The sequence below is a fragment of the Leucopleurus acutus genome (genome assembly GCF_964270905.1).
Source record: "Leucopleurus acutus genome assembly, chromosome: 20".
Lineage (NCBI taxonomy): Eukaryota > Metazoa > Chordata > Mammalia > Artiodactyla > Delphinidae > Leucopleurus > Leucopleurus acutus.
Genome location: NC_139162.1, coordinates 48,407,805 through 48,426,154, shown reverse-complemented (window position 1 = coordinate 48,426,154; position 18,350 = coordinate 48,407,805). Strand labels below are relative to the sequence as shown.

General features: G+C 45.2%; 2 protein-coding genes across 3 annotated transcripts; both read left to right on the top strand.

The window, feature by feature from the left end:
- The first annotated feature begins 3,049 nt into the window (after nucleotides 1–3,049).
- ETHE1 (ETHE1 persulfide dioxygenase) lies at nucleotides 3,050–18,311 on the top strand. 2 transcript variants are annotated; one of them, XM_082862080.1, is made up of 7 exons: nucleotides 3,050–3,179; nucleotides 4,730–4,874; nucleotides 5,037–5,185; nucleotides 15,575–15,704; nucleotides 17,320–17,409; nucleotides 17,781–17,897; nucleotides 18,126–18,311. In XM_082862080.1, the coding sequence occupies exons 1-7, from the start codon at nucleotides 3,099–3,101 to the stop codon at nucleotides 18,176–18,178; spliced, it is 765 nt and encodes a 254-aa protein (XP_082718206.1). In that variant the 5' UTR covers nucleotides 3,050–3,098; the 3' UTR covers nucleotides 18,179–18,311. The 2 variants fall into 2 exon arrangements, with proteins under 2 accessions (XP_082718206.1, XP_082718207.1); XM_082862081.1 differs by lacking the exon at nucleotides 17,781–17,897.
- Nucleotides 3,656–3,823, top strand: LOC309976559 (small integral membrane protein 30-like; the record flags this gene model as incomplete). The annotated part of the gene is made up of 1 exon (XM_082862212.1): nucleotides 3,656–3,823. The coding sequence occupies one exon, from the start codon at nucleotides 3,656–3,658 to the stop codon at nucleotides 3,821–3,823; it is 168 nt and encodes a 55-aa protein (XP_082718338.1).
- Nucleotides 18,312–18,350: the final 39 nt, after the last annotated feature.

Sequence of the window (18,350 nt, the reverse complement as noted above, 5' to 3'; positions counted from 1 at the left end):
TTCCATTGTATATATATACCACCTCTTCTTTACCCATTCATGTGATGGACACTTAGGTTGCTTCCGTATTTTGGCAATTGTAAATAATGCTGCTATGAACATTGGGGTGTGTGTATCTTTTTTTTTTTTTTTCTTTTTTGGCTGTGCAGCATGTGGGATCTTAATTCCTCGACCAGGGATTGAACCCGTGTCCCCTTCAGTGGAAGCTCAGAGTCTTAAACACTGGACCGCCAGGGAAGTCCCCACATGTATCTTTTCTTAGATCTTCACAGTGAGGGAGGAACTATTTTCAACCACAATCTACAGATGAAAAAAGAGAAGCCCAGAAGAGTTTAGTTTTGAGCCTGAGGTCACACATTTGGGAAGGGTGATACCAGTTTCTAACTCTTAGGATAACTCGCAGCTGACTCTACAAAATCCCCAGAGAGTGTGCACGCCTTCAAGGGACAAGTAAGCGTCTACCAATCCTGCAGAAACAATTAGGAATGGGCCCCAGGGTGGAGAGGTCTTATCTGGGGGACCCTCAGAGTAAAGTGTGCCTCAGAGTCCCTGTTTTCCTGGCTTCTCTCTCCCCTGAGCTCCAGGCAATCCCTGTACCTCTCCTTGTTTTAGCCCTGATGGCTGCACCTCTTTCCCCCACCAACCAGACCAACCAGACTGAGGACTCACCTCTGAGTCTCCAGTTTCGCTCAGCTTGAGCCAGACGTTCAGGAGACCTCAATGAGAGGAATAACTGAACCAAGTTCTCTCCTTGAGTCTGAGCTTTTCTTTCTGCCTGTTTCTCCCCTCTCTTGGTGTTTCCCTGTTCTGAGAGATTCTGTCCTTCTCCCTGTACATTTCTCCCCTCTCTAATGCTCCCTGCTCCCCACATCTCTTCCCACCTCCACGATCTCCTAGAATCTTCGAGTGTATCTAAGTGACCATATTTCTTTGACAGACACCCCATTTCAATTCTGTATCTCCCAATGTATCTCTGAAAGTCTCTCCAGATCTCTCTCTCTCTCTCTTTGTTATCACTGAGTCTCAGCATCTTCCTTGTCTCTGAGTGGCTCCCTGAGTCTCTCCCCTGATAAAGCCCACCAGGAATATACTAGAAGTCTGGCAAAGTTGGGTTTTATTGATTTGCTGTAGCTAAGGGTAGAGGACTGCAGAGGGAGTACAGGCTGTCTCCCCAAACACAGGGAGAGTCACAGTCTTCCCTTGGTATCCACAGGGGGTTAGTTCCGGGACCCCCATGGATACCAAAATTGGCAAATGTGCAAGTCCCTTATATCGAATGGTGTGGTACAGTTGGCCTTCTGTATCTGTGACAAAGTGACTTAGATCCTCCAGACAAGAGTGGGATGCCCTATTCTCACTACTGATGTGATTCCAAAGAGCAAGCTTTCAGACAGCCCATGACTAGACATTGTCTCAACTCTAGGTCCTTGGTGTAAATGAACAAAAGCCATTTTTAGAGGTTCACATTCCAAGAGAAGCCAAATGATCCCCAACCTGATTTTACAAGACATCGTGGAAAATTTTTTTTTTTTAATGATTTCTTCCTGGGAAGACATAAACATTCCTGGTAAAATACTTAAGTGATTTTTAAATAAAGTTTAATGGGATAATCTCTTGTTCTGGGACCAGGCACTCAACCAACAGCCCCTCAAGACACTAATGACATTGAACCAAACGTTTTTTTCTTTGTAACAATGAAGGTCCAACCACCTGCTTTTCCTATAAAATGGCCCTGGGGCTATGAGTGTATTGGGGTCTCTTGTTGGGTTTCTCCTTCTCCAGGGAGAGAATTCTGTGCTTCTCCCAGTGTGTCTCCCTCGCCCTTTGAATGTCTCCCTGTTCTTTGTTTCTCTGGTTTTTTAAAAAAATAATTTTTATTTTATATTAGAGTATAGTTGATTTACAATGTGGTATTAGTTTCAGGTGCACAGCAAAGGGATTCAGTTATACATATGCACACATCCATTCTTTTTCAGATTCTTCTCCCATATAGGTTTTTACAAAATATTGAGTAGAGTTCCCTGTGCTATGTAGTAGGACCTTGTTGTTTATCTATTTGATATATAGTAGTGTGCGTATGTTAATCCCAAACTCCTAATTTATCCCACCCCACCCCCACCTTTCCCCTTTGGTAACCATGAATTTGTTTTTGAAGTCTGCTTCTGTTTTGTAAATAAGTTCATCTGTATCATTTTTTAAGAGTCCACATATAAGTGATGTCATATGATATTTGTCTTTCTCTGTCTGACTTCCTTCGCTTAGTATGATAATCTCTAGGTCCATCCATGTTGCTGCAAATGGCATTATTTCATTCTTTTTTATGGCTGAGTAATATTCCATTGTGTATATATATCACATCTTATTTATCCGTTCCTCCATCGATGAACATTTAGGTTGCTTCCATGTCCTGTCTACTGTAAATAGTGCTGCTATGAACATTGGGGTGCATGTATCTTTTCAAATTATAGTTTTGTCCAGATATATGCCCAGGAGTGGGATTGCTGGATCATATGGTAGCTCTACTTTTAGTTTTTTTTTTTTTCGGTACGCGGGCCTCTCACTGTTGTGGCCTCTCCCGTTGCGGAGCACAGGCTCCGGACGCGCAGGCTCTGCGGCCATGGCCCACGAGCGGCATGTGGGATCCTCCCAGACCAGGGCACGAACCCGTGTCCCCTGCATCGGCAGGCGGACTCTCAACCACTGCGCCACCAGGGAAGCCCTACTTTTAGTTTTTAAAGGAACCTCCCTGCTGTTCTCCATAGTGACTGTACCAGTTTACATTCCCACCAGCCTTTAGGAGGGTTCCCTTTTCTCCACACTCTCTCCAGCATTGTTTGTAGACCTCTGGATGATGACCATTCTGACTGGTGTGAGGTGATTGTTCTTTGTTCCTCTGGGTCTTCCTGTCTTCTCCGTCTCTAAAGTCTCCCCATCGGTCCTCAGCCTGGTTCCGCTCCGCTCCGCCCCTCCCTCGGCCCCAGGCACTTGTGGCCCCTTTAAGGCGGGCCCCGCCCATGCCCCCGCCCCGCCCCTCCGGGGTTCAGCTTTGGGTGCGCTCGGTTTCCGCTGGCACCGCTCCGTCTCCAGCCTCGGGCGCTATGGCGGGGTCTGCACTGAGGGTCGCTGGGCGGCAGCTCAGTCAATACAGCGAGTCTGGAGCCCCCATCCTCCTACGTCAGGTTCGCAGTGGCTGGACCGGGGAGCGAGATTACTGGATCCTGGGTGGCGGTAGGGGTGGAACTCCTGGGTCCTTTAAATCCGGAGAGATACCCGGGCCCTGACGCCTGGATCTTTGCGGAAAGGGGTGTAGGGCTAGACTCTTGCGTCCTTTAAAGGGGAGTGATCTGGGTCCCAGATCTGGGACCCCGATCTGGGCTTCGGTCTGAACTCTTGCTTCCATTACAGAAGAGGATGACGGGGACCCAGGTTTGGGGATGGATGAAAGTTGGGACTCATTGGTTCCGACGGAGTAAGGTGCTGGGGTCCCAGACTCCTGACTCCGGGCAGGGGGATTCCTGTAATGGCTGCTAATTTGAAGGCGCTGTCACGTGGAACCTCTTAAGCCTCAGCATCCTGAACTGATAGAATTAAACAAATACCGCTTTCTTTGAAACCTTCAGCCTTTAAGAACCAGTCACCTCAAGATCTCAACATCATGATCTTAGTTTCAACACAACTGTTCCCAGTCCTCTTTTCATTGCTTTTGGTGCTGCCTGTTGTTGAAGCAGTAGAAGCCAGAGATGCAATCGCTCTCGTTCTCAGTATTACAGGCATTTATGCTTGTTTGGGGGTATATGCACGAAGGAGAAATGGACAGATGTGACTTTGAAGGACCTCCTGAATCAAACCTTGTCCTGAAAACCTTTGTGCTGTTGAGGTTCAGAACTGAGTTTTGGTGTCTGAAAGTTCCCAAGAAACAGTAAATAGGGTAGTTTCATAGTCTTGGTTTCCCTATAAATAGGAACAAATTGGTATACTATATTAAATGGAAAACAAAACGTTTTCTTCACAACAAATAATGCACTGAAAAATGCCATCTGTAATTTGCATTTGCTAGTTAGAAAGAAGGTCAAAGAAGTGAGAAGGCTGAACTTTGCAAAAGTAATATTTCATAGTTTAAGAATTCTCAATAGGAAGAAGAAAACTCTTGCCCAGAATCCTAGGAAACTGCCACTGTTTAGTTATAATCACTGCCTTCTGCAACACTGAGGAGTCTTTTCTCCATATTTTTTTTTTCCATTTGATTTTCACGACAGTTTATTATTATTTTATTTATTTATTTATTTATTTTAACTCTCCATATTTTTAATGGATTTTTGTTTCGTTATCTCCCAAGTTAATATTGTACGTAGATATTAAATACAGTTGGTCAAAAATTAAAACTTATCTCTTGGTGGGGGAAAAAGTTTAGAAAATGTATTCGTTGTACCTAACGTTGAAATGGAGAAAAGATTTAATGTAAAAAAATACTTTATATTGACATTGAAATGGAGAAGAGATTTAATGTTTAACAAAAACAAAAAAAATTTTATATTAACGGGTAACATCTCCATGGTGAGAAGTACTATATTAAATATAAACCCATGAAGTAAAAAACAAAAAAAGGGGGGGGACAGGGGCTTCTGCTTCTGGATCTTAGGAAGAGAATGGAGTTGAGGCCTGGACTCCTGGGTCCACAGTAAGGGGGGTTCTGAATCTGTGCTCTCACTTGTCCCCACCCCCTTTCCAGATGTTTGAGCCCAAGAGCTGCACCTACACTTACCTCCTGGGTGACAGAGAGTCCAGAGAGGCCATTCTGATCGACCCGGTTCTGGAGACAGCGCATCGGGATGCCCAGTTGGTCAAGGAACTGGGGCTACAGCTGCTGTATGCTGGTCCGTTTGGGGGCCGGGCTCCTGGCCTGAGGGCGCGGGACTGTAGCGTGGAGTGGGAAGCTAGGACTGGGACTCCTGGGTCTGAGGGAGGAGGGGGCTGGGGGCTGGGAATCCTGCGTCCTCTCTGTGCCCTCCTGAACCTGGCTCTCCTCTCTCTCCCAGTGAATACCCACTGCCATGCGGACCACATTACCGGCTCCGGGCTGCTCCGGTCCCTACTCCCCGGCTGCCAGTCTGTCATCTCCCGCCTTAGTGGGGCCCAGGCTGACATGCACATTGAAGATGGAGACCCCATCCGCTTCGGGCGCTTCGTGAGTTGGATGCTGGGTCCCCGAGAGGGTGGTGGCCTGGAGTTTTTGGACTAAAGGGAAGAGGGGCTTGGGGGCCTGGACTCCTGACTCCTGAGTTTCTGTCTCAGGGAGAAGGGCTCCATAAACCCAGGTGAAAAACTGAGCCAAGAGGCTCTGGGCAGGTGTGTCTCTGGCCCATCCCCTTAAGTCAACAACATCTATGGCGTTTCCTATAACCTTGGGGCAACTCCTTTGGCCTGGAGTCTCATAAAATTTGACTGGGAGCTGGAATTACAAGGTCATGGCTGAGGGAGAGACCCAGCTCTATCTTCCCAGAGCCACTGTTGGAGGAAGGCGCATGCAGTTGCCCAGAGCCCAGAGCCGGGACTAGGGTGAGGCAAGAGAGGAATCCAGGGTGCAACATTTAAGGGGGCGCTCATTCTCAGGGTGGTGCAAAGGCAGGGCTGGCACCTTCTAGTGGGCGCCTCCTTAAATGTTGCTCCCTATAGGAGCCTGCTTGCCTCACCCTAACCCCAGCCCTGCTATTGCCTCACACAGGAAAGGTCTGAAGGTTCCTACCTCCTCTCCTTTCTTTGTGCCAAGCAGAATCAGCAGGTTTCTGGCCAGAAGTTCAACCCAGAGCAATACGATGGGTGAGGAGGTGCTAGGGTTGCCCTCAGAGGGAGGGGAAACAGCTGGCAGGACTTTTTCCTGATCAAAGTTGCTAAAGACTTAGAGAGTTTGGCTGGCTTTGGGGACAGAATGTCACTTGGACTTGACCTCCAAGTTAGAGGGTTTTACTAAACGAGGCCAGTTAAACTGAGTCAGATGGTTTGGGGAAATAAAGGCTGTGGGTGGGATCAGAGGGTTTAGCTCCACTAGTTACAGCCTCTTTATTTCAATCCTTTTTCTGGAAGCAGGTAAAAAAGAAAATGCATTGTACATTTAGGTACACTGTACATAATAAGCAGGTGCTAACAAGCATTTCTTGGGTCGAGAAGCCTTAGAGGTGTTAGAAATGGTTGGAGTTTTGTGTCAAGAAGAGCCCTTTGTTAAACTGGATGAGTGATGTTTTCAATGAATCAACATGGAAGGGCTTAGCTGTGGAAGATTTAGCTTTAGTGCTTGGGTTATTTATTTATTTATTTTAAAATTTATTTATTTTTGGCTGCATTGGGTCGTTGGGTCTTCGTTGCTGTGCGTGGGCTTTCCCTTGTGGCGTCGAGCGGGGGCTTCTCTTGTCGCGGAGCACAGGCTCTAGGTGCGTGGGCTTCAGTAGTTGCAGCACGTGGGCACGTGGGCTACTAACCACTAAACTACTTTCTGTCTCTATAGATTTGTCTATTCTGTACATTGCATAGAAATATGGTATCATATGTGGTCTTTGTGCCTGGCTTTTTTTTTTTTTTTTTTTTTTTTTTGCGGTACGCGGGCCTCTCACTGTTGCGGCCTCTCCCGTTGCGGAGCACAGGCTCCGGATGCACAGGCTCAGCGACCGTGGCTCCCGGGCCCAGCCGCTCCGCAGCACGTGGGATCCTCCCGGACCGGGGCACGAACACATGTCCCCTGCATCGGTAGGCGGACTCCCAACCGCTGCGCCACCAGGGAAGCCCTTTGTGACTGGCTTTTGCCGCTGACCATAATGTTTTCAAAGTTCATCCATGTTGTAACATGTATCAGTGTTTCATTTCTTTTTATTGCTGAATAATATTCCGTTGTATGGATATATCACATTTTATTTATTCATTCATCGGTGGATGGACATTTGAATTGCTTCCACTTTTGGCTCTTATGAATTATGCCACTATGAATATTCATGTGCAAGTTTTTGTGTGGATGTATGTTTTCATCTCTCTTGGGTATATACTTAGGATGGAATTACTGGATCATATGAACTCTGTTTAACAATTTGAGGAACTGCCAAACTGCTATCAAAAACTGTTATCCGGGGGCTTCCCTGGTGGCGCAGTTGTTGAGAGTCCTCCTGCCGATGCAGGGGACGCGGGTTCGTGCCCCGGTCCGGGAAGATCCCACATGCCGCGGAGCAGCCGGGCCCGTGAGCCATGGCCGCTGAGCCTGCGCGTCCGGAGCCTGTGCTCCGCAACGGGAGAGGCCACAACAGTGAGAGGCCCGCGTACCGCAAAACAAAAACAAAAACAAAAACAAAAAAAACCCTGTTATCCAAAGTGGCTATACTATTTTATGTTCCCATAACCAGTTGTGTGAGGGTTCCAGTCCCTCTACATCCTTGTTACCACTTGTATTATCTGTCTTTATGATTGTTCAGCATTTTGTTTGGTTTTCCTCCGAGTTCTTTATAAACCTTTGGAGATGGGCACTTTTTTTCCTTCTCATTTTCCTCCTCCCACTTAAAAAATTTGAATTGTAACATGCATATTATACAGTAAAAGGGGCACATATTACACATGTACAGCTTTGTAAATTTTAACATATGTCTATACTTGAGTATCCACTGCCCAGATCGAGATCCAGAACATGCCCATCGCCCCAGAAGTCTTCCTTGTCCCTCTTCCTGGCCATTGACAGCCCTACCAAGGGACCATTCTTCTGACTTACTTAATCATAGATTAGTTCTGCCTGTTCTGGACCTTATAAACAGAAACCAGTGTGTACTCTTATGTCCGCTTCTTTCACTCTACCTACTATTGTATATAATTGTAGTTCTTTCCTTTTTTGCTGTATAGCAGTGGTTGGCCAACTTTTTCTGTAAAGGACCAGATGGTAAATATTTTCAGTTTTGCAGGCCATATGGTCCCTGTTGTAACTACTTAATTTTCCTATTGGTGTGAAATCATCTACAGACAATGAATGCATGAATAAGCATGGCTGGGCTCCAGTAAAACTTTATTTATGGCCACTGAAAATTGAATTTTAATAATTTTCATGTGGCATGAAATGTCATTCTTATAAAAGCAGATGGCAGGCCAAATTTGGTGCACCGACCATAGTTTGCCAACCCCTGACGTAGAGCATTTCACTGTGTGAATTGATGACAATTTATATCCATTCTCCTTTTGATGGTTGATTCTAGTTTGGGGCTATTGTGAATAATGCTACTCTGAAGATTCTTGTACAAATCTCTTGGTGGACATTACCCTCAATTCCAGGGAGTGGGCTTGCTGAGTCTTAGAACTGACACATATTTAACTTTAGCAGAAACTGCCACACAGCTTTTTTTTTTTTTAATATACAAATTTATTTATTTTATTTATTTATTTTTGGCTGTGTTGGGTCTTCGTTGCTGGGCGCGGGCTTTCTCTAGTTGCGGCGAGCGAGGGCTACTCTGCATTGCGGTGCACGGGCTTCTCATTGCAGTGGCTTCTCTTGTTGCGGAGCACAGGCTCTAGGCACGTGGGCTTCAGTAGTTGTGGCGTGTGGGCTCAGTAGTTGTGGCTCGCGGGCTCTAGAGCACAGGCTCAGTAGTTGCGGCGCACGGGCTTAGTTGCTCCGCGGCATGTGGATCTTCCCGGACCAGGGCTCAAACCCGTGTCCCCTGCATTGGCAGGCGGATGCTTAACCACTGTACCACCAAGGAAGCCCCAAACATCTTTTTGAACTGGTTTTACATTTTATATTCACAGTGAGCCAAATTTGTACGGTTTCACTGTAGAATAGATTTACTGTTTTAATAAGCAATGATTGAGATTCGAACATTCTAACTCCCAAGAGGGTTGGCGGATTCCAAAAGTTAGTGTTGCCTGTTAAATACAGCGATATAGAGGGGGTGCTGCTCAAGATACTAATCCCAGGTCCCCAGGATTCCTTAACCCTCTTAAACATTATGGAGGGCCCTAAAAAGCTTTTGTTTACCTGGGTTCTATCAAGGAATATTTACTGTATTAGTTACATGTCAATTATATCTCAATTTTAAAAAGAAATGGGAAATTCCCTGGTGATCCAGTGGTTAGGACTCTGTGCTTTCACTGTGGAGGGCCTGGGTTCAATCCCTGGTCAGGGAACTAAGATCCCACAAGCTGCGCGGTGAGGCTAAAAAAAAAAGAAATAAAAAATAAGTATTTAGATATGCAAAACATATTTACTGTATCAGAAGTTGAAACTGAGACTTTTTTTATTTTTTATTAATTTATTTTTTTACATCTTTATTGGAGTATAATTGCTTTACAATGGTGTGTTAGTTTTTGCTTTATAACAAAGTGAATCAGTTATACATACACATATGTTCCCATATCTCTTCCCTCTTGCGTCTCCCTCCCTCTCCCCCTCCCTATCCCACCCCTCCAGTCAGTCACAAAGCACCGAGCTGATCTCCCTGTGCTATGCGGCTGCTTCCCACTAGCTATCTACCTTACGTTTGGTAGTGTATATATGTCCATGCCTCTCTCTAGCTTTGTCACAGCTTACCCTTCCCCCTCCCCATATCCCCAAGTCCATTCTCTAGTAGGTCTGTGTCTTTATTCCTGTGAGACTTGTTTTAAAACACAAGAATGCACAAGCACACATTCCATCAGCTGTCAGAGTGATGACATCATCACAAGTCATGGAGCTTCTGGGAAAACTGCACTGAACTCTCAGGGGAGAATGAGAGTGAGAAAGGGCAAAAGACCTCTTCACACTATTATGAAAATAGTTCTGATCTTGCAGACCCTCAGGGTTCCCTCGACTACACCACTTGGAGAACCATTCTTTTTACAAAATCTTTGTCACATCTAACGACATAGACAATAATTCTTAAATTGTTCTGAAATCCAGCCCATGTTCAAATTTCTCCAGGTGCTTAGGAATCATTTTTACAGCTGCTTATATGAGCCAGGACCCGATGGAGGTTCACACATGGCATTTGGCTGTTAGGTCTATTTAGTCTCTTTTAATCTAGAACAGTTTCAGACCCTTTCTGCCCCATGACATTGACTTTTGAAGCTCCCAGCCTGTTGTCTTGCAGAATATCCCACTTTCTGGATGTGTCTGGTTGTTTCCTCCTGGTGTTACTTAACTTGTTCTTTGAAAACTTCTCTTTGCTGTTAGCTGAAGTAGATTGCAGATATTTCTGTATTGGATGATAATAATAATAAATAACTTAATAATAGTTAAGAAATACTGAGTGTTTTGTTTCTCACTTAGCATTGTGAGAAAGTGCATTTTCTCAGCATGTATCTCACACAATTTTCAGAATCAAATATCACTTCCTGGGAGCAGGGAGAGGTGGGACCCGTGGCTAGTGTTGGGGTGTGTGCCCCATTTATGGAGGACACTCACTACATAATTCAAGTTGATTATTCATGCTTGGGAATGTAGTCTGTCTACTTTAAAGCCTTTTTTTTTTTTTTTTTAATTAGAAGCTGCAAATAGACATTTTTTAAAAATCTTCCAAATGTTAAGGGTAAAGAACAAATTCAGACTTTTAATAACTACCGAGCAGTCCAGACAAAACATTGCTATGGGGCTTCCCTGGTGGCGCAGTGGTTGAGAGTCCGCCTGCCGATGCAGGGGACACAGGTTCGTGCCCCGGTCCGGGAAGATCCCACATGCTGCGGAGCGGCTGGGCCCGTGAGCCATGGCCGCTGAGCCTGCGCGTCCGGAGCCTGTGCTGCACAACGGGAGAGGCCACAACAGTGAGAGGCCCACTTCAAAAAAAACAAAAAAAAAACAAAAAAAAAACATTGCTATGGCTGAACCTGGTTCTTGAGCCTCCACTGTGTCTTTTCTGACAGATAGATCTCATTAAACCTTCCTAACCACGTAGTGAGATCAGAAACATTTTCCCCATTTTACAGAGAAGGGGGTGCAGAGAGGGAAAGTGACTTGCCCAAAAGTTATACTGAGAAAGTGGCTGAGCGAGGAATTGAACCCAGGAGACCTGGTGGTTCCACGAGATCAGTGTTTTTAGAATTTTAAAACATTATTATTTTTATAATATAGGAATTATTGTGTTGGGCTTTTTTTTTTTTTTTTTTTTGGCCGCATCACGCAGCTCATGGGATCTTAGTTCCCTGACCACGGATCGAACCTGGGCCTACGGCAGTGAGAGCTTGGAGTCCTAACCACTGGACCTCCAGGGAATTCCCTGGGCATTTTTAAAATGCTTTACATACATGAAATAATTTAATCTTTATAATAGCCCTATGAAGTGGGGACAATTATTATGCCCATTTTACAAATGAGCAGAGAAGCCCAGAGAGGTGAAGTAACTTGCCCAAGGTCACACAGCTAGCAATAGCAGAGCCAAAATTAGAACCCATGTCACCCGGCTCCAGAGACTGCTCCTAACCACTAATCCATGTGCCCTCACCAAGAGAGAAATATTTTACATCTGGATTCAGCACTGAAACCTCAGCTGCATGAAATACCACTTACCCTTCCTGTGTACCAGGCACACTGGGATTTCCCACTTTATCTCACTCCTCCCCACTCCACTCTTTATGTCTAGCCCACTTTTTTCTTTTTGCTCATGGTTACGTCTGTGAGAGTCATCCATATTGTCGCATATAGTTATAGTTTGTTCATTCTCATCCTGTGCCTCAGTTTCCTCATCTGTAGAATGGGGACAGGAGTGGTACTTACCTCATAAGGATGTGTGTGGCCTGAATGAGTTCAGTCATGTAAAGTGCTTAGAAGGGAGCCTGGTACAGGAAAAAGGGTAATCAATGCCAGGCTTCTAAAGAGTAGGTAGATCGGACTGATGGGAGAAGAGGAAATTGCTGGGGCAAAGAGGTGTGGAGAAGTGTGCTATTTTCTGGAAATGACTCTGGGGTTCAGAGTAGCTGGGGAAAGGAGGATGTTATAGGACATGGGGCTAGAAAAGTGAGCAGGCGCCAGAGCAGGGGCTGAGGAGCTGGAACTCTGCCCCGGGGGCAGTGGAAGCTGGGGAAGGGTTTTGAGCAGAGAGGGACAAAATTGGATCTGGGTGATAGAAAACCCCCCCTCAGGGTCATGTAGGAGGTGGATTAGAGGCTGGTAGGCCAGGGAGGAGGCTGTCAGTTGGCCCAAGCAGGAGAGGCCTGAGATGGGCAGGATTATGGGGGTTGAAAGAGGGTAAATTCTAGATATTCTAGAGAAGGGAAAGATAAACAGGGAAGCTGATATCAGCAAAGCCACTTGAGACACAGACTCAGTCACTAAGGGCCTAGGGGATCTTGATCTATGTGGCAAGCTGGATTGTGTTCAATTGATATTAAAATTTTGTTCAATTTATACACATAAGACAATTATATATACCATATACCATTGACCCTTGAACAACCTAGGAAGTTAGGGGCACTGACCCTCCCCACATTCAAAAATTGGGGTATATTGGGCTTCCCTGGTGGCACAGTGGTTGAGAGTCCGCCTGCCGCTGCAGGGGACGGGGGTTCGTGCCCCAGTCCGGGAAGATCCCATATGCCGCAGAGCGGCTGGGCCTGTGAGCCATGGCTGCTGAGCCTGCGTGTCCGGAGCCTGTGCTCCGCAATGGGAGAGGCCACAACAGTGAGAGGCCCACATACTACCAAAAAATAAATAAAAATTGCGGTATATCTTCCAGTTGGTCCTTCTGTCTGTGGTTCCTCTGCATCCACAGATTCACCAAACCAGATCGTGTAGTACAGTAGTATTTACTACTGAAAAAAATCTGTCTATATGTCGACTTGCACAGTTCAAACCTGTGTTACTCAAAGGTCAACTGTATATACTCTAACTACTGGTTGTTTACAACTGACGTCCTTCTGATTGGCCAATACCCATGCCATAACTATGGTTAAATATTTTGAACATTACTCCTGAATATCCATCCCCCTTTTTAGTTCAAAAGACTCCCATGCTTTTTGTTTAAAAAAAAAAAAAATTCAGAGAGTATGGAAACATACAAAATAAAAAGTGAAAGATCATCCCTCTACTACAAAAAGGTAATGTTAATTTTGGGGGCCAGGGGATGTGATTTTTCCCACAAGATTTTGCAAGATTTGTGATTTTGCTTTGCACTTGTTTTGCATTGCCCATATATTTCTATTGTAGATGAGCTAGGAAGGTGTTTGGCAGAAAGTAACGGAAAAACCCATACAGTGGCTTAAATAAATAGTTTATTTTTCTCCTATAACAGGAAATTTGGAAGAATGTAGCTATTCTCTTCGATTTGGCAGCACCATCATTTGTGGGATTCTCTTGGCTTTTTTTTTCTTCATGGTTGCAAGATGGCTGCTGCAGCTCCAGCCATCACACCTTGTGTTCAGAGCCAGATGAAGTGGAAAGGGCAGGTGCCAGTCCCTTTTATCAGGAAGGGAAAAGCTTTCCCAGAAATCCTCAGGAGACTTATCGAGATCTCATTGGCCAGAGGACTGTGCCAGAGGCCACCCAAGCTGTCAGGGAGGCTGGGAAAGTGCTCGGCGGGGCACACTGATGCCCCAGACCAAATTGGAGATCTGTGAGTGGGGAAGGTTAGAATGGATACTGGGTGTCGAAACAGAGTCTGCACATGGTGTCCTTCAACAATTAGCAGATGACTGACCTGGATGAGGATGCTAATTGGTGGGAGAGGCCTCTATTAAGAGAGGAGGAGTGATATGTGAGTGGGAACTAATCTTTTAAGTGATTGTTAGATTTTTCTGACAGTTGCTTCCCTGAACTGAGCATGGGAATTTAGATAATCGGGATTCCCTGGATGGTGTTTTTGTGTTCATGTGTCAGGGGTTCTTAACCGCAGAGTCTTTTTTTATATATATATAAATTTATTTATTATTTATTTATTTATGGCTGCATTGGGTCTTTGTTGCTGCTGCACGGGGCTTTCTCTAGTTGCGGCCAGCGGGGGCTGCTCTTCGTTGTGGAGCGCGGGCTTCTCACTGCGGTGGCTTCTCTTATTGTGGAGCACAGGCTCTAGACGTGGGCTTCAGTAGTTGTGGCACGCGGGCTCAGTAGTTGTGGCTCGCGGCCTCCAGAGCACAGGCTCAGTAGTTATGGCACACAGGCTTAGTTGCTCCATGGCATGTGGGAATTTTTCCAGACCAGGGCTCGAACCCGTGTCCCCCAGAGTCTTAGAAGTGACTTTGAGGGGTCAGGAAGTATGTGCATTTACGATGTTGCTAGACGCTGCTAAGCTGTCCTCTAAAATGGCTATACTGAGTTGTACTCACATCCCAGGGGATGAAAGGGTTTGCCTCAAGCACCCTAAGCAACTCTGACAACTGCCAATCTGTTAGGTGAAAAATAGGGCTTTTAGATATCTCCTTCCCTTCCTTTCTTTTAAGGAAGATCAAACATCTTATCAGATGTTTTTTGACTATTTGTTCCCTCTACCATGAATTGCCTGGTTTTTTCTTTTGCCCATTTTTCTTTGGGGGTTCTTATTGATACTTAGGGGCTGTTTATATATTATGACTATTCACACTTTTTAATACTCTCTTATACATGTGCTAATGTTGTCTCTTGAGTTTTTTCGTCTTGTCACTCTGATTTTTGTCTTTTTCTGTAATGAAGTTAAACTATGTGGTCACATCTGTTCCTGTTTTTCCTTGTGGCCTCTGAATTTCCTATCATGCTTAGAAAAACCATTTCTACCTCAAGATTTTATATATATAAATATATATGTATTTATAAATATATATATTCTTCTATATTTCCTTCTAGAATTTTTTGGGTTTTCTATGTTTAGATCTTTCATTTATCGTGAATTTTGTGTTTTATTTTTTATTATAAAATGACGTGTTTTAAAAATACATAAATAAATAAAATGACATGTTTACTGTAAAAAATAAGATGATACAGGAAAAGCCTAAAGAAAAAAAATATTTTGAGTTAATGAGTAAAATTTTTTTTAAGAGATGACATTGTATAAGTTGCTTTGTAACCTGTTTTTTGCACTTACGGGATAGTAAATATCTTTTCCTGCCATTAAATGTTTGTGTATAGCATCATCGAATTTTATTTCATTGACAATTTGAAATGACTGTTTAGTATTCCATATTTATATTAGTGTGCTCATCTTTTTCTTACTGATTTATAAGATCTGTTTGTACATAAAGTGCACTGACTACTATGTGGTGTGTTTGTGTTACAAATATATTTGGCCACCATGTTGATTCCCTTTAAATTTTGTTTATGATGTTGCCATTCAGAAACATCAAATGTATTTAAATTCAAACCATTGATCTTTCCCTTAATGATTTATGACTTTTGGGATGGATGTTCTTCTCTAACCAGAGATCATATATTTATTTGTATTTTTGTTGTTGTCACTGTTTTATGATTTTATTTTCTTGCTTTAAGTTTTTAATTTTGGGGGAGTTTACTCTGGAGTGAGGTTTAAGTCCGGGATCTAACTTCAGTATTTTTTTAATCAAAAAGAGGTTATTAGATGTGACCCTGGGATGGGATGGGGTGGGGGGCTTCTGAGGCCAGTTTCACCATGAGAGTAAAGCCACAGCCTTATTAGTGACTCTTTGTACTCTCCTTCTCTTCCAGGCCTTGGAGACCCGGGCCAGCCCGGGCCACACCCCAGGCTGTGTCACCTTCGTCTTGGATGACCACAGCATGGCCTTCACTGGAGACACCCTGCTTATCCGAGGGTGTGGGCGGACAGACTTCCAGCAAGGTCACAGGCCCCTTTCCCCAGCCCGAGATCTTAGTATGGTTATGTGGGTGCCAGGGTTTTATGTGTCAGTTGCAAGAATGAATGGATGAATGTTAGACTTTTAGGGGGTCAGGATTAGATTCAAGGAGTTTACTGCCGGAGTGGAGGAGAGTTGGGTTCAGAGGTTAGTGGTTGGGGGACAGTTAGAGTCAAGAGTGTGTGTTAGTTATCTATTGCTGTAAAGCAAATCACCCCAGAACTTAGTGGCTTAAAACAATGATTAACATCCTCTCACACAGGTTTTGAGAGTTAGGACTCTGGGAGAAGCTTAACTGGATGGTTCTTGCTCAGGGTCTCGTGTGAGGTTGCAACCAAGCTGCTGGCCAGGGCTGACTGAAGGCTCGACTGGGGCTGGAGGATCCACTTCCAAGGTGGCTCACTGACGCTGGTTGTTGGCAGGAGGCCTCAGTTCCTCACAATGCAGGGCTGCTTGAGTGTCTTCATGACATGGCAGCTGGATTGTCCCAGAGGGAACCTTCAGAGAGACAGGCAGACAGAAGACCTAATTTTTTTTTTTTTAATGAGCTTATCTCAGAAGTTAAACTCTGTTAGTTCTGCCATATCCTATTTATTAGATGCAAGTCACTTAGTCCAGACCACTAAGTCAAGGCAAGGGGAATTATGTGTCACATTTTCAAGAGAAGAGTTTCAAAGTGTTCATGGGCATATTTTTAACCCCCCATAAGGGGTTTAGCTGGTGCAGGGAGGGGTGTGGAGTTTGATTCAGGGGTTTAGCTGCTGGGGGAAGTTAGATTTGGCAATTTAGCTGCTAGAAGGTTGCTAGATTCAGTGGTTTAATTGCTAGGAGGTGGTGTTACATTTGGGGTTTAGCTGCTGGGGGCAATTAGATTAAGGGGTTTCGCTGCGGGAAGGGTGTTTACTTTCACAATATCAGCGTATGAGATTTGAGTATGTGTGTGAATGTGAGGTGGACACTAGATTGGGAGGATTTAGCTGCCTTGCAGGAGGCCAGCAAGGCTGGACGAGAGAGAAGAGACAGAGCCACAGATCCCCAGGCTGCCTCTTTCTTCCTCTTTCCTTATCTCTCCATCTTGGTCTCTATCTTTTTCTCTCTGAGGCTCCTAATCTTCCATTTATCCATCCCCAACACAGTCATGAGATCGAAAGATTTAGGCTGAAAGGAAAGGTGGCAGAACGTTCCAGAGAGGTTTGTCCCTGTCCCAACTTAGGACTCAGCGCTTCTTGTCAGAACCATGGCTCTGTCCTCCGCTTTGGCCTAATGTCTTCAGTTTCTTATCTTCCCATCCACTTTCCCTGCCCAGAATCCTTTCTTGGCATCCCCAGAGTGAGGGAATTCGGTGCTTCAGGGTCATATCCTAACCTTGTTTACAGTCATGCTGGATTCTCACCATTTCCCAATTCTTTGCATATGCTGTTCCACCTGCCTAGAATGCCCTTCCCTCTCCTTCTCTACCCAGTCAAAGGACTACTGGCAGAAAATGAGGGAGACGGTTTAGCTACAGTGATTTTTATCCTCTCCTTTTCCTGAAGGGAAGGGATTTGGGAGTTCCTCTCATCCTGTTGCTCCACTGACCTCTGAGTTTTCCCTCCCCAGGCTGTGCTAAGACCTTGTACCACTCAGTTCATGAAAAGATCTTCACACTTCCAGGAGACTGTCTGATCTACCCTGCTCATGATTACCATGGTGAGGGCTTCCTGGAGGAGGTGTGGGATTTACATAACTTACTATTTGAGAGGGAGCACCAAACTGCTGTGGCTTGCAGACTACAATTCCCAGGAACTCCTCTGGCCAAAAAGATCAAGTGCTTAGGTGTACTGAGTGTGGATGTAGAAACTATGATGTCTAGAATCTAGAAGGCATAGGCTTTCCTGGGACTTCCTTATAGAACTTAGGGAACTGTGGGAAACTACATTTCCCATAGTGCCCGTTGAGGAGGGAAAGCAATCTGTTAGTCCTGAGCCAGAAAGGCACCCTGAGGCCTCCTGGGAAATGTAGTTCTGGGAGGCCCAAGGCACTGGACGGCTCAACATTCCTCCCCCTCTCTTGGCCACTAGGACTCACAGTATCCACTGTGGAGGAGGAGCGGACTCTAAACCCTCGGCTCACCCTCAGCTGTGAGGAGTTTGTCAAGGTCATGAGCAAACTGAACTTGCCCAAACCTCAGCAGATAGGTGAGCAGTTGAGGGGGAGGAGGGTGCTGAGGTCTGGATTCCTGGGTCTGAGGGAGAAGGTGCTGGGGATCTGGACTCCTGGGTGTGAGGGATGGAGGGGCCTCAGGGCCAGAACTCTAGTTTCCCAAAGAAGGACTATGAGGATTTCTGGGTCCCCAGTGGGGGCATAGAGAGAGCGGGAGGGTCTGCCTGGGCCCCTTGGTTTCACCCTTAGCTTCTTCCTTTCAGACTTTGCGGTTCCAGCTAACATGCGCTGTGGGATCCAGACACCCGCTTCCTGACTCTCAGGTGCTCATATCCAGTTAATAATGCACTAGGTGGGGTGAGGGGCACAGTACCATCACCAGAGCCTCTCTTATCTTCCCCTCCCTTACCAGACTCTCAAGCTTCTTAAATAAAAAATATATATATATTTTTTCCCTCTGAATCTGACTTCTGTTTTCTGGGGGACCC